This window comes from Oxyura jamaicensis, chromosome 3 (assembly GCF_011077185.1).
Source record: "Oxyura jamaicensis isolate SHBP4307 breed ruddy duck chromosome 3, BPBGC_Ojam_1.0, whole genome shotgun sequence".
NCBI lineage: Eukaryota > Metazoa > Chordata > Aves > Anseriformes > Anatidae > Oxyura > Oxyura jamaicensis.
The window spans coordinates 42820738-42843583 of record NC_048895.1 but is presented as its reverse complement, the minus strand read 5'-3'; the positions used below and the strand labels follow the sequence as shown (position 1 = coordinate 42843583).

The following is a 22846-nucleotide window of genomic DNA, read 5'->3' as shown; positions in this document are numbered from 1 at the left end:
TTTTTTTAAGCCTACTCAAAATGTTTTTTTCTCTGCTTGACTTTAAAAAATGTTATTCTGAGGTGCTTATACTGTGGAATTCCAGTGAGTGTAGGTTCTTTCCAAAATTGTAGCAACTGGAGTTGATTCAGTTCGTAAAACTTTTTTTCAAGTTGATCTTCACATAAACAATATTGTTTCACATCATACAGCTTTAATGATTTACTATTCTATTTTGTTTTCTTTCCAATGCTTTAACATTAACTGCAAAGTTTGAGATGCTTAGTGCAATGCTATGTAGCACCCTTACTACAGTTCCTTGCTATGTGTTAAGGTCTATTTTGTTAGAGGTGTAATTTCTCAACTATAAATAGATTTGTTAATATCAGATGGGTTTCACTGGAAAAAATATTCTCCAGAATAATTTAGATAACCAGTATTTTAGGGGCAGCATGATATCAGCTAACAGAGCAGGGGATTTATTAGACTAGTCTTCAGAATTATGCACTTAAAGGAAGGATAGCAATTTCTCCTGATGTAAATGTATATCTAGACACATTCTCACTTATTTCCTCTGTGTAAAAATAATGCTGAGTTAAAAATATATGGCTTTTGTGTTAAAAAGATGGATTCTATTCCATATGTGCAAGAAGCTTTTACAGAATTTGCAGAATAGGACTCCCAGTTTCTACATGTATTCTTTCCTTACTTAGTGTTGAGGTTCCTCAGGTAGGTGTGGCATTTAAGGATGATGTGTGCCACTTTTAGTGCCACTTACTATGAGAAAGTCTGAAGGTGAAATAGTTTTTGACAATAATAAGATCAGTAGGATGAGGATTTGATATGAGATACTGAGTGTAACTGCCATATACGGTGTATGTTTAGTGAGGTGGGAGGAGAAATGAGTGTCAAAAACTCAGTTGTTGAGCATTTCCCACATCTACAGTGTTGATTACCAGACAAACAAATTGTGTTTTATAACTTCCAGGACCTATGTTGCCAAGTTATGTCTGATGTATGTTTTTCTCCTCTGTAAGAGATGTGTTATTTCAGAATTTTGAAAGCTATAAGACTGATGTGCAAGAACTCATATGTGTAGCTGATCATCTGGGTTCCATGATGCAGTATGAGACACCAGGATTTCTTCCAAATAAAAGAATACATAGAGGTATACTGAAAAAGCTCTGTGAACTTGAGAATTAAAAAATTAATGTGGTTACAATTTAATGCCATGCCTTTGCTATTTGCAAATTGGTGTTAAGCTCTACTCATTTCAAATACTTATATAAAAAGTTAAAATGAAAATTATATCAGCAAATTTCCTGGAAAACGTGATCTCCAAGTTTTTATTGATATGGACTTTTTTTTTCTGTAAATACATCACTTCCCTGCTTCACTTTTCCAGTCCGTACAAAAATAAGTGTGTGGTTATAATTGCTTTTCTGTTTTTGTTGTTTGTCCTTTTCTCCTCCTCCTCCTCCCAGCAATGGGAATGGCTACTTTAGAAGTAATGCAAGCTGTGCAGCGGACGTGGGCAAACTCAAAAGTTCGGATGAATGGGAAAACCAGACTGATGCAGTGGAGGGATATGTTTGATATTGCTGTGAAGTGGCGAAGGTAATGATAAGAGAGAAAACGAGCCTTAAGTTGTAATAACGGTGCATGCTTCAGTTAAGCAAAGGGCTGGAGTCCAACTGAACAGGCAGAACAATTGTTCTTTCTTTGCTAGAAACAGGTGAACAAACTAAAGGGAGTCAATCTTAACCTAGATACTTGAATGTATCTTTGTGCATATCTTGATCCAGTCTGAAGAATCCAATGCATTCCATAAAGGGCTTTGTAACAATAACTCATCTAAATGAAGAGCTCAGGCTGAGGCATTCTGGGGTTAGAGGGATTCTTTACTTGGTGTGCTCTTTCATTTTTTTTTTTAAATTATTCATGGAAAAAGAGTAGGCTAAAACAAAAGTGTGTCGCTAATGTGAAGAGGATGGACGAGTGTTTTGGTAGGTAAATACAAATAGATCATTCAAAGGTAATTAAGACCTTTTTGCAAGAAGGAATTGAGGCAGGTTTGATTTATTTTATTTATTTATTTATTTTTAACTCCAGAAAGACAAAATACAGCAGTCACCTCACTTTCATTAGTTTAATTCTTTATAGGTTTTTGGTTCTTAAAAATCTCTCCTTAGTTAACACCAGTGCATTAGAAACTAACAGAATGCAATGTCAAGCTGCCTACTGCACAGTATTCAATTTTGACGTAAAGATTCCCACGACCTTCCAAGCAGTTAAGGCAGAGGTGATCCAGTGGACCTGGTACTAGACTTGCCCACATTTTTAGTTCTCAGGCTGTATGGGCATTTATTTTTCTTAATACATCACTGGTACGGAACTCATTAATACTTCAGGTGAGCAATTCTGATACAAAAAATTCTCCCCTAGAGCAAATGAAGGCTGCCATAGGAGGAATCGTGTATATCTTTATCAGCAGATACTCAAGACATTCTTGTTTGTGGATTTAATGGCCTATGTTGGCAATGAGAATCAGATTTTTCTTTTGTTTTATGTAGCCTAAAAATGGAATCATTGTAGACACATTTGACTGAAGAATCCCAGTTAATGTAGGGTACTTTGCAACTTTGTTGGAAACCCTTACTTTTTCTGAGCCAACCTCTAGCTACATAATATGCTTATGAATTCTTTTCTTATGAAAACCCTATGTACATTTCTTTAAAAAACAAAAAAGCACTTTTTTGTGACCTCTGAATTCTAGCTTTTGCCAAAAATTGTGTGAGAGAACAAAGTTCAATTAGAAATATTACATGGAGTGAAACATGTGCCAATGTTAACGTCCTTTGTCTTTGTAGGATAGCAGACCCTGACCAGCCTGTGCTTTGGTTGGACCAAATGCCTGCCCGAAGCCTTAGCAGAGGTTTCAATAATCACATTAATTTAATCAGGTACGAGAGTTTTGCCAAACAGCTTTTTCACACACACTAAGGCATTGTACCAAAATTTACTGGTTGTTCATGAAACAGCATGCACATTAAGGACATATGTATCAGATACTATATTATTTGCTTTAATGTTTATTTTTTATTTTCTAATGGAATATTTATTTGTTGTGCACTCCTATTTTTCACTCATGACATTTTCTCTTCCTCCTGGATTTCAATTGTACAACTGAGTTACAACAAGATAAAAAGTAGTACCTGGAAGGTGCATATTTTTCCATGCTGCTTTTAATTCCCAAATGATCTATTTTTTTACATTTAAGGTAAAGTCACACACAGCTGTAATTATTGCAGATGATATTTCTTGAAGACAGTGGCAATTACAATGAAACAGAGCTGTTTTATTGCCTTTATTCACAATTTCTAATAGGGGGGAAACAGTTTCTTTAGTTGTTCTCAAAGTAGGCCAAATTAAAGCAAAGATGACAAAATATGTAACCTGTCAAAGGTAATAGGTGCATTTTCAAACAAAGCTCAAATTAAAGATTGAACCACTGTTGTACGTTCCATCTTCTCCCATTCTGCAAGACTGAGTATTGCACTCAAGGTAGTGCTACCTCCCACGAAGTGGTAGAAGTGTGAGAGACTCAATGTGGCAATGTGGCAACATCACTGTCAATCACAGGAGCAGAGTGTTTGTAACTAAATAGGTAGCCAGATTACATCTTTTTTTTTTTTTTTTTTTTTTTTTCTCCCCCACTATGGGAAATATTGAATCTTTGATCTGTCATTCTGCTTTTATATCTACTTCTTCCTTTCTTGAGAATGTGTTTGGAAAAAGCAGGACATTCTTCTCAAGATTTTTCAAGTTAAAAAGTGATATTCTGATGTTCACAAAGAGAAGCTAATGACAATTCTACGCTCTTTCTGCCATTCTACAAGGCTCCCCTTTACTCTAAGGAGCAGTTACAATGTAGTTTTAAACTCCAAACTGCAATTGGTGGTTGCACTGCAGGAAATATTCATTATTGGACTGTCTTGTGGTTAGGCTTCTGTCTTCCCTCAAGTCAGGTGTTACATTTGGGCTCCAAACTCTGTCTGTCTTTGCTACATTCCCCTCTGCATACACCTAAGATCCAGCTGAAATCACAAGTCTATTTGAGACTAGGGTGTCGTCCATACTTCATCTGTTTCTGTCTGTTTTTATTTTAAAATGGGAGAGGGGAAAGCTTAATTCTTAGGTAGTCTAAGCTGACAGAATACAAGGGCATTAATATAAGAACACTTGATTACTATGCTGAAATAACTTTAATTTTTATTCTGAAGAAGTGCACCCTTGCTCAAGATCTCTGTCAACAACTGTTTTTCACTGAGCAAAGCACATTAATTGCTAGTGTCCTCTGCTGATAGGAAAGCAAAACTCACAAATTACTGTTCCAGTTATTGTGGTGGTTCTGTAGAAATTTAAAATAAGCATTATGAACTTTGAGAATGGTAGGCCTGCAGTTTTAATCTCTTTGTTTTGGATCAGCCTTGACTTTTGGAGATCTCATCAGCATTTTGATTGTGCATTTTTTTGACAGCAAATTAATGATTATCAGTGAGTTACCATTTGGGGGCTTTTTTAGAGGGAACGCTAGATTTGAAGCAGCCTTAAGATCATGGTTTAGTACTGGTTGCTGACTGCATACTTTTTGATTCTAGGAACCAATACTTGTTTGATGATTCTGCATCCCAAGTAATAGCTGTTTTCATGGGTTAGCTTCCCCTAGTGGTTTGTTTCCGCTTTTGGATTCCCTCTTGATGACTTAATATGGGGCTCACCCCCATCTGGAGTACTGCTTTCAGCTCTATGGCCCCCAGCACAAGAAGGACATGGGAGTATTAGAGCAAGTCCAGAGAATAGATATAAGGAGGAAATTCTTTACTATGAGGGTGATGAGGCCCTGGAACAGGTTTCCTCGAGAAGCTGTGGATGTCCCCTCCTTGGAATTGTTCAAGGCCAGACTGGATGATGCTTGGAACAACCTCATTTAGTGGGAGATGTCCCTGCCCATGGCAGGAGGGTGGAATTAAATGATCTTTAAGGTCCCTTCCAACCCAAACCATTCTGTGATTTTATGATTCTATGATAAATGAATATATTAAGTGGTAATATTTATTTTTTTACTTTTGAGGCATGTTTAAGTCCATTATGGTTTCTAAACAAAAGTTTATCAGATTTTAGATCTGTATGAACTCCTTGAGTTACTCAGTTCATCTGGAAAATGGTGCTAACTGAAAATATCAATGGACTAGAGTTATCACCTTTTGTTGATACTTGATATCCCTTTATGTTTTTTCAACTATCTTTCAGAAAGATAAACTTTGCTTTATATTTAGCTTATAATTTGAAAGTTTTTTAAGACTAAGGCTGAATTCTTTCTAGAGAGTGACTGTCTGAAAACCAGATGTAATAGTAGATTATTTAGGCTGACAAATAGCAGCTCTTGCTGGTTATTAAATACAGAAAGATATAAGCAAAGATATAAGTCAGATAAGAAGCCTGTTAATAACAATAGGGTGGTAAGGACAAAATACCAGTCTTTTGTTCTTTGTTCCAAGGGAATGGGATACCTAATAGCTTCTGACTAGCTTCTGACAGGAGCTCAAATAACATTTAGTAGCATATTAACTTAGTAATATTTTGGAATTCTGGTTAAGGGTGTACATTGCCTTGGAAGTATGTAAGAAATATAAACTGCAAATACTGGGTGTAGTTCTGTGTAGCTCATACTGATAACTATCAATTCTTCAGTTGTGCTGATTCAGTGTCTTATTGCACATAACATATTCCTATTTTGCCATGCATCTCTGCAGTTTATTTGGCAAAAATGAGGGCTAGATAGCTCTAGGAGGAAGAGTGGAGAGGAGTAATCTTTTAAACCAGCTAGCCACTGAACGATTTGAAAAGTGGAACTTCCTTTCATTGTTTTAGTATTCATGACAGATCTACTCACACTGAGCTCATGCTGTCTCTAGCTTGTTTGATATAAATTGTACACCAGTAATTTCTGTCAGCAAAAATACTTGGATTGGGTACTTGTTAACGTAGGCTTTTTCTTTGCCTCAGAATTCTTTGCATTTACAGTCCACTACTGTTGAATGATTTCTGGCAAAAAAAAAAAAAAAAAAAAAAAAAAAGTTTTGCTGTGGAGGCACTAGGGATCAGTGAATTCTGAATTCAAGATTCTTTTCCAGAATGGTATAGTGATTGAAGAGTGTCAGAAAGCAGTTTTGTTTTAATTTGGAGAGCTTTTAACAGAGGGTATATTAGAGAAGTCTTATACTTCACTATGTTTGATAGGCTTCCAGATTTTAACAGTTTCAAGACAGAAGTATATTGGCTATTGCTGCTTCGCTGTGGGTCTATACACAAGCACAACTCTGGCTGATCTCTTTTCTGGCAAATGATCAGAGTTACCAAGCTTTATTTAATTTAGAGTGAATGTTCTTGAAAGTTTGAGTTATTTCCACTGGCAAAACAAGGATTTGGGATCAGTTAAACATTAATAATATACTCAGTGTTTTTACAAAAAAAAAAAAAAAAAAAAAAGATACTCTCTAGAAGAGTGATGCTTTTGAAGTTTTGGTAGTAGTGCTTGTAAAAACAAGGAGAAAGTGGTAATATACAGAAATTACATCTGACCACCCACTAAAAGTCTTTTCTCAGTACTGCTGCTTCTAAGTAGCCTTATAGAATGATAGGTCTGGTTTGGATGTATTTTCCAAGATGCCACTTAATGAAAATACAGTTCCTTATTCTAACATGCTTCTGCCTGTTGTACAGTTTTTTTTTATACAGATGGAAAATGATGGGACGTACAACAAGGGCAAATTATGCAAAGAAATTTATCTTCATCCTTTCTCTTTCTTTCCCTCCCTCCCTTTCCTATGTGCATATTATGTATGTGTTCTAATTCTGTTCAAATTTTTAAAGACCGATTCTGCAATTACTGTGAGACCGGGCCTACTAAAGTGTGAGATGGCGGAGTGAGACATTAGGGAGTTAAGCTGACAAAATCACTTACTCAGAGAGTATAAAAGCTAGGTGTGTACACCTTCCTGTGATTGACAGTGGTTTTGCTTCCTCAGAGAGCGATAACGTTTGCTTTATAAAATCTTGTTTTGTAGACTGGGAGAAGAGGAAGGACTCCTACAAATGCAATAATGGTATGTAATTTTTCCTCTCAGAGTGGTTATAATACTAGCAGGTTTTTATCAGGTTTTTATTTATACTTTTTCTTAGTGTTCTATGGGGGAAAAAAACTTGTTTCCTTATTCAACTGTTACTACTCCTAACTGTTAGGAGTCAAAGCAAAATTACTTCAATATGTAGGTGCATAGGTGAGTAAAGAAAACTGTACCTGGAAATGTGAAAACTGTACATGGAGAACTATGTTAGAGCATATTAGCACGTGTTGGCAAATACGTAAAATGGGCAATGTTGGTTCTCAAAGTAAATCAGTGTGCACACTGATGATTCTCTCTTAGCTCTGCAATTTCTACTAGTTTAAATAACTGTCTGAGAAAATTCTATCCTATTACAAATAGATAATTATCATATAGATAATGGATATACTGAAAATAGGGGGAATACCTGTGAAATGCAGTTTATCTGAGAACAACTGTACCAATGATACTTGAATTTTTGCAAGTTCACTTGGGAATCTACATCCGAAGTTGGGGATGGGCAATCTGCCATTTCAGAAAAACTTCTAATTCTTTCCTTTGATCTAAGATCATGTGTGGATAAAATATAGTCAAATTTTAATGAACAACATTTGCCCTAGCCCTGGAATGTTGGGTTGAAAAACAGGACTTTAAAGAGAAACTTTTCTTTTGTTTTGTAGGGGACAGGTCATTAACATGAGGTACCTGGAGTACTTTGAGAAAATTCTGCATTTTATCAAAGATAGGATCCTTGTTTATCATGGGTAAACTTTTGATTTTTTTTTTTTCACTTCTCCCTGCCTGCTGCTTCAGTCTTCTGGTAATAATGATTTGAAATTTACACAGTAATTAATTTCAGAAAGTCCAAGTGACATTTCCTTAATTGTATGTTCTAGTTTTCTTAGTGTCTATAGCTGTTATATTTCCTGATAGAAATGCAAAATCCTATTATTTGCCACTTAACCTAATTGGAAAAATAATTGTCAATTGTAGTATACCTCTAATTAAATAATGGTATTAAATTTCTACCCACGGTTTTTGCATGAGTGGGTCTTAATCCTTTCTATAAAATATGACTCATTAAAGATGTCTTCCCCCCTGGTAGAATGGAGTACAATTCCTGGTAAAATAGACTACAATTTCTCTGAATATTAAGATTAATTTATTAAATAGTCATGAATCCCACATTTTGGAATGAGGAAAAGAAAGAATAGAAGATAAGGAAAGCAATTTTATATAAAACTGGTGTTTGGAAAGTAGTTTTATCAGAACAGGAAATCTTTACTACCTGTTACACAGATGGGTTTGTAGACTGTGCTCAAACAGAAGATGGTGGTAGAATCTTAAATAGAAGAATGTAGATAATCTTAAAATTAATGTTTATATCAGTTTCAAACTTTGATCACTCTTTTATAAGTAAAATGTCTTCCCAAGTTGTGGCTTATTTGTGACAACAATGTGCTGACAAAGTTTAAAAAATTAAGAAACTCTTAAGTCCTCTAATTCTTCTTTGGCCTGGTAACTCCTGTTAAATGTTACATTCTATTATTCTTTGTGCTATGTGACTATCAAAAATAAAAGTACAGAAAAGCTTTATAAAAGTTGAAAACATTTAAGTTTTAGAACATTTCTGATAGCTAGTGATTCGTAAGCTTTGTAGTAACTGGAAAGTCAATCTTCCAATGAGAGAAAGCTTTTTCAGACTGAGCCTGTAGCCTTTGGCCTCGAACCTGAGCAATTTGTGCAGTGGTTTAAAAAAAAAACAGTTCTGTTTTTAAAATCTGTGAACAGTCATAAATTTTCGAGAGCTAGTTCAATAGGTTTCTTCACAGTTCAGCTATGCCTGCACCTATAATATATATGTAACTTTTGAGGCTACACAAATGCACACATTTTAGGAAGAACATTTCTAGCAATGCTGATTTTCTTCTACTTTCTCTCATCAACAGCCCCTGCCCACACACACGTGCAAGCACTGTTCAACACTTCAGAGTGGCCAACAACAAATAAGATAAACTTGAAGTTTGAAGTTGAGGTTCGAAACTGAAAAAATAAGCTGAGATGAGTTCTTTTTGAAGAAAGTGCCTCTCTTATGCTAGAATAGGTGACCATGTGGTCAAGTATGAAGAAACACGTTTTCAGAAAATAAATAATTTTCAGTAACTCATTGTGCTAACCATTGTTATGGCTAATTAAGTTAAAACTAGATGGATTTCCATAATTGTTACACATGCTCAACCATTGTGATTCCATATTTGATTATTTCTTTTTTCCAGTGCTAATAATCCAAAAGGGCTATTGGAGGTTCGAGAAGCTTTGGAAAAGGTACATAAAGTAGAAGATCTTCTTCCCATAATGAAGGTAAATCAAAGAATACATTCAAAATATGCTGAAAATAATACAGCATATTACAGGATATATCCAGTTCCCCAGAACGTAACCACAGTGTAGAAACTTAAAAATGATGAACTGGAAACACTAATTCAGCTTATTTCTGCCTTATCAGCCAGAAAGGTTTGTGGTCAGATCTTCTGTAACGGTCTCACAGTGTGTGTACAGTATGAAGGAAAGAAAAATGAAGATATGTCTGAAAGATTAGGAACATCAAAGGAACAAGTTCATTTGGTGAATCTAATGTAAAAAAGTTGCAATTAAAGTTGGCTATAGTCACTGATAGCCAACCTGAAACTGTTTTACATTCTTGTGCTCTGGAAAAAGGGCTGAGGGAAACCTGCATTTTTACTACTTGCTGGTGGTGGTATCTGCAGAAAGGCTGTGGCTCATGAGATGGGCCAAATGAGTTATATTATGATCTCAACTTATGCAATGAGGCGTAAGCTGGATTTAAGTAACGGGCTTCCCCTCTCCCTTCAATCCCTTCAAATTACTCTACGATGACCCTAATGTAAGTATTTGGGTTTGGGGAAACACTGTTACGAAGTATTTATTTTCAAAAGATTGAACAGAACTTCATTTAGAATAGAATAAATAGTCCGTCCTTTTTATATTCCTGTCTTGTTCTTGGCCTTTGAAGAGGAATCCACGTGAATACCAGCTGAACCTAAATAAACTTGTGATGAAGAGAGTGTAGATGTTGGGATGGATAGGTGATCGAGTGCTGCCACATGAATGTGCAAATACAGCCCTGTAGAGCACTTCTTATGGCTACTATAGAATCATAAGCCAGAAAAAAAGAGTAAAGAAATCCTTTTAGTGAAGTTAAAAATAGAGGTTACTCCAAGACAATGATGAAAATGTATAAACATGGTAGACTATACATGACTTAGTTTGTTATAAATGTTTCTAAGAACTGGCAGCAAATATTTTTCCTGGTTTTCATAACCTGTACATTTTGCTCTGGTTTGAATCAACTGTATCCTATTCTGAATTGCATCTAAGTGGAATGCTGTCTCTCATTAGAGGCTTCTAGATTTGTTTCTTTAAAAATAAATGCGGGTTCTCTTTAAACATAACATTCTGGATCATAAGTTCTATCTTAAAATAAATAATTGTCCTAGTAATTCATTCAACACTATTGCACAATAGTCATTAATAGTGCCTGTATAAAATAACTGCCTGCTAATAGTGATGCAGTTTGGTTATTCAGATAGTTGAGGAATGTTGTATGTCAAAAGCTGGGCTTTTGGCTTTACTTAAATACAGTTTTGCCTGGTTTATACAATTCTTTGGCTACAGTGCTACATTTAGATAATGTAGCTTTGTAAAATTCTTAAACTCTGTGATATTTTTCCTTCTGATGAGGATAAACATTAATTGAAATTGGATAACAGTTAACAAAGTGTTGCTATGAGATTGTATTCTGGAATCCACAGTTAAACTAATGCAGCTACTTCTTAGTGTAAACATAAAAACCAGACTTTCAGATTCCTGCTTTTGCATTTCCGTTGTTTCACCAAATGTTTACTGTCAACGTGCAACTTGGGGAGAAATCTGTACAGTTCAAATTGCTTTATGCAGTTGCATTTCACACATGGTGCAGTTTTATATTCACTATATAGTTAAAGTTGAATGGTAAAATGCCTCATTTGGTACTTAAGATTTCCATCCAGTAGCAAATGAAGAATGAGTGAAATAATGTACTTGACAGTAACTCTTTGTACTGCTCACCCAGCTTGTCCACTTTCATTTCTTCTCCAGTTTTAAGTGTTTCAAAACAATAGAGGCAGACTGTCTCTTTGCATTTACTCTAATATTACTTTTTTCTTTTGAAAGCAGTTTAACAGTAAAACAAGAGATGGGTTTACTGTGAACACAAAAGTCCCCAGCCTTAAGGATCAAGGAAAAGAATATGATGGATTCACGATTACCATAACAGGAGATAAGTATGTTTTCAGGGGCTCAAACACCTTAAGTAATGATGAAGTATTGGCAGTTTGTCTTCTCAAATGCTATTTCTACTTGCATAAAGTGGCTTTTGTTTTTCACTGGTGACATTCTTGCCACCATATTTTTTTCATATAATTCATATTTATTTCAGCACATCAGATTCTTATTGTGCTCCCTGACAAAGAGGGAATATGGGTAGTAATTGTGGAGTTCATTTGAGATGATTCTCTAACATAAGTGAAGAGACACCTTGTTATTCATTTTAGACTATAAAAAGCCAAAAGGAGGAAAAATGTCATTCTTTATCCATATTAAAATACATTTCTTGTTGTGAGACCTTGTCTTTTATTGAGGCTGAAAAGTCCTGAATGGAATGGAAATTTCTTTGATCAAAGCATGGAAAAGACTTTCTTCTATTTTTGCCAGTTTAGACTATGTTATTCTATGAGGATATGCTCAGGTGGGACTTTAGGCTGCTCACTGAGTGAGATAGCAAATTTCTCACTGTATGGATACTGACTGCTTGTCTTCTCAAAGCACATTAATCTGAATCTAATTAGAACTATTCAGAAACCCCTTCCAACTGCCAGGTGAAAGATTGACTAGACAGTTTGTGTCCTTGGTTTATTATGGGATTTTAAATTCTGTGCATTGGAATTTTTCCCTGAATTTGTATGCTTCTAATGGTGGGGCATGGAAGTTGAACCTCTAAAGTGTTAACTTTTAACTTTTTTTAAAAAGTTGAAGTGTTAACTTTTAACTCCTAACTTTTAATTTTACATTCTAAATCATATGCCTGTATACACTGAAATGCAACAAAACATGTCTTCACTATTTTAGCAAGATATTTTGATATTAGTAAAATGGTATACCATTTACCCTGTACAAATATTCTTCTATATTAATCTGTTTTAATCCATAGTTTATAATCATCCTTTTATACCACAACAATTCCATTTTAGTAGATTTAAGTTTGCAAAACTGTATTTTGCATTCGATACAGGAGTCGCAAAGCCAAGAATATGTTTTAAAATTGGATAGCATCTTGATGTATTCTTTCAGATAAACTTACAACATGGGAAAATGTTTCTAATTTCAATGTTTGTGTTTTTTTTAAACTAAAATGGGGGCAATGCACATAATATCATGCTTAAAGAAAAATATAGGAAAATGTTACACTGTAGTATTTAACTGTTACACAGTTGTTACTTAGCCTGTTTATGTGTAAAAAATAAATTATCTCTGTTCTTGTTTAATCTGCTTGATAGAGTTGGAAACATATTATTTTCAGTAGAAACTCAGACAACAGAAGAAAGAACACAGCTGTATCATGCAGAAATAGACGCTCTATATAAGGATCTAACAGCTAAAGGAAAGGTTTTAATTCTGTCTGCAGAGCTGGGGGTAAGGCTGTTTTAATGGAAATGCTGAGTTCCTTGATGAAATTCTATTATGTTTCTATACCTTGTGTTTAACAGTCAATGTCTTAATACTTTTTGACAGAGATCTTAAGTAATAAAACAGACTGCTTGTTTAAACCCAGTTATGTCAAATATTATAAGAAATTGCCATAATTCTGTCTGCTACTTAAATTTGCTCTGCTTTGCTGCAGTAATTGGAGAGAGTCCAGACAAGGTCTCGGTATCACAATGTGTTCTGCTATAGAAGTAGTGGATGTTTTTTTCTCCTTTGTTTGCATGGGTCTGTGATTGCTGTGTCATTGTTCTGACAAGCACTACTTAAGATCATATGCAGATTTGGTTTATAGCGGCTGGATGTAAGATGAGAAGTAACATGAAGTCATGAAAAAAAAAAAAAAATTGTGTTCATGTTGATTTCTGTTATAATGAGTATTTGACCAGATCTAAGCCTGCACTTCCCACTTTTCACCCTTTAACACAGCACAGGTGAACAGTTTCACCTAAATTTAAAATGTATAATAAAATAAGTTACTTATAGATGTTTTTCACATTTGAAATGGTAATTCTAAAAGTAAGTGCTACAAGATTTTTCCAAATACATGTTCATACATAGAGTAACATCTGGATATTAGACCATCTTAATTCTCTTTATGTCTTTGCTTAGGAAGCGGATGCTGTGTGCAACTTGATCCTGTCATTAGTTTATTACTTCTATAATTTAATGCCACTTTCAAGAGGATCTAGGTTAGTGATTGTTTTTTATCACATCTGTTATCTTGGATGCATGCTGTAAAATGTCCACGTGTTACAGTATCCTAATACATTTTTAGTATGAAAAAAATTAAAAGTTAGACTGTCTGTCCTGTACAGTGTCTTATTTTAGCTGCCATGATGATGAACATTGATTTTGTAGTGTTTTAAAAGCTAGGTCATAATTGCTGATGGTAACTATTCATAGCTGCATGTATATTTAACATGACGAGTAGTTTGTATTTATGGACTTCAGCTCAGGGACTGAAAAGTGTCTTTTTAAAATTGTAACATTTGGGTTCTTAGTCCACATTGTTAGGCCACTGTAATTTAATTCAAAGCTTTACTGAACCATGTATTTTATATGAAATATACTTTGGTATAACTTAGGATAATATTTACTTTGCATTTTATTAACGTATTTTTTTTCAGCTGTTAGGGTCACCAAATGAAACATTAGAATAAAGTGTCCCATATTTCATCGATCTCTTCAACTGAAATTCTAGTTTAATTCAAACCTGGCTACATGTATGACTGTTACTTATCTCTTTTCCACGGAGCACTTATGAGCTTTAAGCTTATTAATAAACACAGTTCAGTAGAATATAAACAAATAATCAAGAGACTTTTGTTTCTTTAATCAGCCTTTTACTTGATCTTGCAGAATTAAAAAATTAACAGAAATTGTTTGAGTTTCACAATTAGAAAAAAAAAGTAATGTTAAACATGGGGCAGGGGAATCCCTTTCTGTTCTACAGTGCCTCTAGCTCTGTTGCAGTAAAGTTTATAAACTTTTCTGGGCTACAGTTAAGCTTCTTGGAAACAGGAGTTTGCTTTGTATTCAGCTGTGTGGAATTTTAAGAACTCACAAGTCTGAAATTATAATTCTGACTGCTGTAGAAACAGTGTTCTTCAGTAGATAAACTTGATAGGATCCTTATTCCAATGGTGTTGGAGAGGAAGTTAATTCACTTTTAAAGCGTGTTGCACTTTATTTTATTTCTAAAATAACCAGCACAGTAACTTTTGCTAACCTTCTGTGAAACAGCAATATATACAATTCTAAAAGAATGCTGTTTTAAAGCTATTATTTAGTATAGCACCGTGGAAAGACTTTGACTCGTTTTCTCTCTCTCTCTCTCTCTTTTTTTTTTTTTTTTTATAGTGTGATAGCTTATTCAGTGATCCTGGGAGCACTAATGGCAAGTGGAAAAGAAGTATCAGGAAAAATTCCTAAAGGAAAGGCAAGTATCAAAACACTGCTTCAGCCTTGGTGGAGGAAGTAATGCATGTAAACTTGAGGAAGGAGCTGTAGAATGAACAGAAGTTACCCATTTATTTACTGGAGATGAGGTAGCCTGAGTGAGTTTTAAAGATTCCACTGCTGATCTGAGAGCATGTGAGACTTAGAAATAGTATATACAGTAACTCTGCTTAGTCAAATTGTAGCAGCTTGTGTCCCACAGCAATTACACCTTTGGAAGTGAAGCAGTTCCTGTGTGCTGAGCTGCTTTTCCAGCTTTCTTTGAAAAGGATTCTGAGCATACTTAGGCAGAATTAGCAGCTCTTCTGGACACCCAGCAGAAATTCTTTCTTTACTCTCAATGTATTCTTGAGTACTTAGGGCTTAGCAATCAAAAACGTATTTGCAGCTTCTCGTAATATCTCCTCCTCCTCTGAAATCAGTTTAAAATGTAGTCAGTTGAAAGGTTGGATTTCATTCAAATATTATAACACCTTGCTCCATTTCCCTTTCTTTATTCATCTAATGGCCTGTTAGCTCTATCACCTCCTCAGCATGAAAGGAGTGAGAGCACCTCTGTTTCTATAATGTATTGTCAAAGAATCAGTAAAATTTCAGTGAGACTCAGTGTTGAAAGAAATACCTTGTGCGGATAACTGAAGAAAGAGCAACTTTCCCTTCTATTCTAGAAAGTCCTGAAAACAATAAAGTCTGTCCTTTTAGTACAGTGAATTTAGAAGGCTGATAACATTAAAAACAACAGCAAAAACATGGACATGAAAAGAAGATATGCTGTACTCCTAGTTGCTTTTAAGAGCAGATAGCAAAAAAGCTTCAATATCAGTGGGCTGCTAACCTGATGTCTTCAGTGTTTTGTAGGAGTTCAGAATAAGGTTGAATATTTACTTATGCAGAGTTTTCTTGTTTTGTTTTGTAATTTTATTTTAATGCATCTTCTTAGGACTTAATAAGGTAGTGCATTTTGCTGCCTGATTTTATGCAGTCAAGCAACGTTTCAGGATTACTCAAAAACAGGATTTCTGACTTACAGGAAACTTCAAGGCAATTCTTATGTTTGAGGCTTTTTTTTTTTTTAATTATTTTTTTCCTGAAATAGCACCTGAATTGAAACAGAAGCATTTTAAGAAAGGCTTTCACTAGCTGGAAAAATTGTTTCGAAAACGTGAGTTTTTGACAGATTTCTTAGAGGGGGATTTCTAGTCCCAAGCTTATTACAGTATGCAGTATCAGACTACTCTGAAGGCAAAGATATCTAGTTGTGTCAAGAGTCCTTTTACTGCCTTGGAAGGTCTGTCAGTGGCTATAGACTGCATATTATTTATTGTGGACAGGAATGCAAACCCAGAGTCAGATTCAGCGCTTGGCATGCATGCTGCCTTTCCAAATTGTTTGGTGACGAGGGAGAAAATAGCCTGGGCACAGATTAGTTAGCCAGCTTACTCCTGTCCCACCAAGAATAGAGGTAACATTTGATTGGAGCCCTTCCTTAAATTCAGCCAGAGTTCACTGAACAGTTTTAATGAAGTGGTGTGTTTGAGCATTGCTTTGCTGAAAACTTAGCTGTAGATATGAAGTTTCCAGAGTTCTTCACTGCATGTAATTAAACTCTAAAAACTTGTTGTGGAAAGAAATAATACAGAATGCCTGGAAAATCCAGTGTAAGTTTACCATTCCTGTGGTATGATATTTTGCAGATACAGTATGTGGAAATGTGAAATATCCCAGTTTTATTTGTTAATTGGTCATTATAATAATTCTGAATATGGCCCACATTTTCTGTCACCAATTCAGTAGTATAGACATCTTGTTTGGAGGGAGAAACTGTATTATGTCACAAAAGGAAAGATACCGTTTTAAAGTTGAAGTTATCTATTAAGAATATTCAAGGATTAACTTCCTGGAATTAGAAAACTTGAAACTTCTCATTTCTTAAGATCTTTTAAATTTTGTTGCGTTTTCAGCTTGTTGATTTTGAAGCGATGACAGCACCAGGATCTGAGGCTTTTAGCAAAATAGCAAGGAGCTGGATGAACCTAAAAAGGTAAATCTTTTTTGTTCTAATGGTGGAGGAGGATGGGGGTGGGGTAGTAGAATATGAAAGACTTTAAGTCAAATTTAAGTCTATGCTGAAGAAGTGACTTAGACATGATGAATTTAGCAAATGATCCTGTCTATTTTTAACTTTCAAATCTTGTTTTAACAAATCCTAATTTATAAACACTTTTCTAGGCGAACAGAACATTTGTCTACACATCCAGTCATCATGTGTTACCACTGAGAAAATTCCTTGAGTTAATATTTTCTTCATTTTGTCCAATGGTATAATTTGCCTTTTTTCCTGTAGTTGCTATTAATGGATCTTGTGATGGAGTGGAAAAAGGCGGGGAGGCTTCAACTTGGTGGTTCTTTCCATTCTTATGGATCTTTGACCTATACACTGAAAGTGATGTACTTATCTGTTTGGGCTTATTTAGCCTGGAGAAAAGAAGGCTTTGACCTAACAGGAACTTCCCAGTTCCTGACTCTATCTTTACCACACAAAAGTTATCTTTTCTCTTTGGAGCAAAGTCAGCTTAAGCTATTCTAACCCTCCTACGTGTTTCTGACTCTCTCAGTTGTACTGCTGAAATTATTTGTGGGATCCCATAGCAAACCTGATCAGGAAACTGATCTGTGCTAAATTTTGGTTTTGGCAAGGTTATTTTTAACTGAGATTGTTTCACAGCATAGGATTTGCTGGCTCAGCTGAGAGATGGGTGAGGAATGGGCCAGAGTGGAGAAAATGCTAAAGCTGGCTTTGCTTGATACTGAGAAAAGTATCTGTGGAACCACAGCCCAAAGAACTGGAAGTAATTATATGATGATAATTAACCTGGGGAGCTAATTTGTCTGCGGTATAGAAATTATAGTGCGTAAGGTAAGTAAGGTTTGAAGACTTAGAGCAATAAAACTCTGCTTTAAGTTCTGCCATTTCAGAGGGCTCTTATTTAGTGATTGTTTTCATTCTGTATAGTGAGGGCAGTTCCTAAAGTGAGGAGTCATAAGATGCAAGAACTGGTGGTGATCAGCAGGTTCTTGACTTCAAGTCCCAGATGTGTTGAAGTGCTTGAACAGAAATATAAGCTAATATGTTAACTTCCAGGTAAATTATTTTTAACGCAGCAAAAGATTAATATATATATTTTTTCTTTTTTCAGTATTTCACCTTCTTACAAGAGCCTACCATCAGTATCAGAGACTTTTCCTACGCTGAGAACGATGATTGAAGTGCTAAATACAGACTCGTCTTATTGTCTAAAAAAAACTATAGCTGTTGTGTAATTTATACAAATAAAAGACCAAGATATGCTGCTCCTTAAATTATTTTGAAGGGGAAAATATGGTCAAACTGGGTTTATTTTTTATGTTTTTTTTTTAAATTATAAATAGAGTACACAAATTTATTTGAGTAATGATCACTAGAAAAGGGAATCTTTGTGACCAGTAATATTAAAAAGGAAAAAAAGGAGAACAGTTAACTTCTTGCATCCTGACATACTCTAACAAGAAATACAGCTGTTCGGGGGGGGGGGGGGGGGGAAAAAATAACCCAAATAATACATTTCCATCTCACTTACGTTCTGAATGTTCTGCAAGTGAAGAATTAAAAAAAAAAAAAAAAAAAAAAGTGCATTGAAAATACCACTGTGCAACTTCACTTTTTAATTTTTTTTTTCCAAAGCCTCTGTCTTCCACATGGAAAACCTCGAGAAAATGTGTGAGTAATTGGTAAATACACAGACATTACATGAAATGTAATCCAGTGAAGGAACAGATGTCAGCTTAAAGAAACGGGTTTTAGGAGAACATAATTTGGAAACAAAAACAAACAAATGACATTCGGGGTTAGCTTCTTGGTGAGTAAATGTCAAAAACACAGCAGCAGTGCATTAGTTTCTCTTTCCATGTACCCATTGGTGGCGGTATCTGGCAAAAGATATCAACAAACTTGAGAGCATATTGGGAGAACTATCTAGGGCTCCCTGGTTTGCTTTTGTTGGAAAGGGACTGATGGAAAGACAGGCTTCATGTAGGGTAGAGTTCAGACGACGTGGACAATACCATGAACCAGATTCTCATTATCATAATCGTATTAGTTCCAGTGAGTCTTAACTGAATTGTACTCATTTTAGGTTGAGCTCTGTGACTTTAGATCTATCCCTTAGGTTAAATGAACTCAGAAAGGGCAAGCAATGTTGGGACAAATGTCTAGTTTCCTCAGTGACTTTTCAGTGACTTTTTTTTTTTCTGCTTCAATATTCAACACTTCTGAAAATGTAAAGAACTTTTCTGGTTTAGATATACATTTCAACTTGTTTAATATTCATGATCTAATCTGTGATTCTGTTACTGTCATCTTTTACACAAATACTCCATACACTTTCTTCCAATTTTCCAGAGGGTAGGGCTTTGTGCAATAGCAACTATCTGTCCCAGTCATGCAGCACAAGGTATTGTAAAGAACAAGTTTTCCAAGAGAGGGGTGAAAATATCCTGCATACCCCTTTTTTTCTGGCTACAGCACAATGCATTCGGAATTCCCTCTTTAATGAGAAAAAAAAAAAAAAAAAAAAAAAAAAAAAAACGAAAAGAAATGTGGCAAAGCCATGAGGATGTTGATATAGGTGAACTACTTTAATAGTGGGGCTGAAAATAGGGTAGATTATTGAAGAAAAAGTGTTTGTTGATTATTCTGCACAACGTGATTCTGTTTTGGATTCAAAGTGGGCTCTGTGTGGGTATGTATGTTCAGATGTGTAAGTCCTGGAGCAAGGAGAAAAAAAAAAAAAAAAAAAAAGAAAACCCCACATTTGAAGCTCCTCTGAGTACTGACAGCCCCAATGGGGGGGGGGGGGGAGGGGGAGGCTTAGTTTAAATTCAATGTTTGATAACTTGATCCCTTGCAGCATAGGAGCTGTCTGGTAGCTAGAGTCTTGAATGTTCATGTGGGTTTTCCTAGAGCTATTTCTAAATGAAACCTGAAAAGTGAATGTGTACTATGTCTACATTAGGAAGCAGCACATCCCACCCAGTTTGAGTAGAACACCTCCCACACCATTAATTTCAGAGGTCTTTTTCTATACTTGACTATTTTGTGAACTGACTGCTCACTGCATTTGGAATGCATGTTAGCAATGCATCTTCTGGTTTGGACCTCTTGGATGAAACTACGTGTGTTCTGAGACCGTCCTGCGGTGGGAAAAAAAACGCGGTAAGTGGAGAAGATGAGGAGATCCACTTCAGAAATGTGCTCCTGATCAAAATAAAATAGTCATGCATATGTATCCACAGGAACTTTTCTTCATGAAGTCTTATATTCTAAGTTTACACGTTGAAAATACTAGAGTAGGGAAAGAATGTGCTTTTTCTTCTACTTAGCGCCTTCTACCATTTTTTGCTAAAACATTTTGCTGTCCATGTAGTCAGTGTGTCTTTAAGAACAAGTGCTATTATAGTATTGACTTCTACTTAATAAACTAGAACTACTAGTTCTGTTGGAAGGGACCTACAAAAACCAAGTCCAACTGCTTGACGACTTCAGGGCTAACTAAGATTGAAGCATATTGATGAGGGCTTTATCCAAATGCCTCTTGAACACTTACAGGCACAGGACATCACCTGCCTCGTTAGGGGAGCCTGTTCCAGTGTTTGACCACCCCCTTTCTGCAGGGCTGCTCTCAGCCACTCGTTGCCCAATCTGTACCTGTGTCCAGTGTTACTCTGTGCTAATTTACGGTATTGCTACCATGCTTGTAAGCAGAAGTTGTGTGTGAAGGCAGGAGGAAGGAATAGGAAGAATTAAAGACATTTTTTAATCCTAACTCGGGTATGTCTGAGTAGGTAGGTCTAGGATCTGTTTCAGGCTTTGCATGGAGGCATGGAGCTTTGTACTGGACCTACAGAGATTTCAAGGTTAGATTTGATGGAAAAACCGACCCACCTCCCAGCGAAGGGAAGAATCCAGTGTGCAGTATCCTGAAGTCAACATCTGTTTCTCCAGTATTGGAAGGCAAGTAGAATGTCCATATCTGAGCACAGTTTTCTTAAAGCCTACTATTCTCTGCTCCTGCTTGTTTGTAGGGAAAGTATTACGTAAGTTCCAGTACATATATTTGATCAAGGGGTACAAACCGTGTACACCCAAAAAGCAAATCTAGGAAAAAAAGGAAATGTTTAGAATCCACGTTAGTAGCCATTAGTGCACTTCATTGTATTGCTAAACATCTGGGAGGCTAGGAATAACTTTAAGAAAGGAAGTGAAAGTCATTAGAAAAAAAAAAAAAAAAAAAAAAAAAGAAACAGAATTTCATGTGCTGACCTAAAATTCATCAGCAAACCTATAATAAAGGCAAATTTGACCATCTGTCTGGTGGGTACTAATGGAAATGCATTTTAAACTTTCTTGGTCAGAATTTACGTTAAGGTCAATCTTGGGTGTTTCTTTCTAAGTAAGGGTAAAGTAGGCTTGTGAGTTTTCACTGAGAGAATCGAGTTATTTCACCACACTTTTACTTGAGTACCTTTCCCTGCCCCATTATAAATAAGCAACGTTTGCTTCTGTGATGCCTTCTATTTAAAGGTCTAAAAGGGTCTAAAGGTCAGAAATATCTATTAGATATCATTATGGAGGAAAGGAATCATTTTATTTCTACATAATGGGGAAAGGTTCAGTAAACAGGGAGAAATTCCTAAATTGGTGCCTTGATTGTATTCAAATACTGTGATCTTTCCTTTAGACCTGTACATTTTATTATTATTCACTGATAAAGGGGAAATCTGACCAGGAAGTTATAGGAACTGTAAAATAAGAGCTGTTTTGTTTTATGGCTTTGTTTTATGGCTTTGATAAGAGGGAGCAGAGAATTGATGGTGAGGAAGAGGAAGATTACCCAGACAAAAAAGCCGTGTACAGCTGTCCAGGTTTTCTTCTCCTTATTCATTTTTACCCCTGCGCCTGACTTCATACTTATCCCCTTGCTGACAGACAAAAAGATTGTTAGTGGCAGATGAAGGGAGGGTAGGCAAAGCGTGTGTTGCATCCACGTGTGTGTGCATAGGTGCTTCAAAGGCTTGTTTCTCTGGGCGCTACATATGACTAAGAAAGTGAGCTGCAGTCAAATAATGCTCTCAAACAAGTTTAACAAACAGAACAAGATTATATAACTGGACTGGTATGTGAGGACGTGGAGAACTGTAATTATCTCCTTAGAAGTAGATATGTGGAGAAATCTAATTATCATTTTTCATCCTCTCCTGTGTCATCTTAGACAACTGGTCTAGCTATCTTGAGCTTTTAAATGGGAACACAGATGTACTACAGACCCAACCCAACCACTTATCTATCAATATTAGAGAAAGTATGAGGGGAAAAAATAGGTTAAGCAATGGAAACCCATTAATCCGAACCTCAGCGTTTGGGAGACTTCATAATATATTTTGAAGACCATAAAATTTCTTGTGCAACTACCCAGTACAAAAGGCAACACAGATTTAGTCTCAATGTATTTACTTGTCTTTGGTAAGCCTCCTTTTTGTGTGTGTTACCACAGGCAATTCGGACTAGATATTGTGAGAGTACACTCATACAGAGGATGAAGAGATCTCTGAAAGGGAGAAACAAGGTGGTGCTAGGCAAACTAAGGTTAGTAGTCTACTCTTGCAATGAAACTTGCAGGTTATATGGATGGGTTAACAAAATGAGGCCCAGAACAGCAGACAGGGAGAGCTCCATGTCTGAAAGTACCTGAAACAGGTTGGAAATTATAATCAACAAAAATCAAGTCTCTTATAATTTCTCAATACTGATTTCCTAATTTTATTAGCTGCAACCTACCTAAAATTTGCTGCTATCATCTGGCTGTGGGAAAGGCATATGA

The 22846-nt window shown here is 35.7% G+C and overlaps 1 protein-coding gene across 2 annotated transcripts in view; it reads left to right on the top strand.

The window, feature by feature from the left end:
• The window catches only part of TTC13 (tetratricopeptide repeat domain 13), a 36741-nt gene extending 18423 nt beyond the window's left edge, over positions 1–18318 (top strand). The window contains exons 13-23 of one of the 2 annotated variants that reach the window (XM_035321643.1): positions 1017–1147; positions 1464–1596; positions 2850–2942; positions 7829–7912; positions 9425–9509; positions 11385–11491; positions 12764–12899; positions 13581–13660; positions 14832–14910; positions 16892–16971; positions 18128–18318. In XM_035321643.1, the coding sequence (XP_035177534.1) occupies positions 1017–1147; positions 1464–1596; positions 2850–2942; positions 7829–7912; positions 9425–9509; positions 11385–11491; positions 12764–12899; positions 13581–13660; positions 14832–14910; positions 16892–16971; positions 18128–18251 (1132 nt within the window). In that variant the 3' untranslated portion in view covers positions 18252–18318. Of the gene's footprint in view, positions 1–1016; positions 1148–1463; positions 1597–2849; positions 2943–7828; positions 7913–9424; positions 9510–11381; positions 11492–12763; positions 12900–13580; positions 13661–14831; positions 14911–16891; positions 16972–18127 lie in introns of both variants that reach the window. The other variant, XM_035321642.1, reaches the window with a different exon arrangement.
• The last annotated feature ends 4528 nt before the right edge of the window (positions 18319–22846 follow it).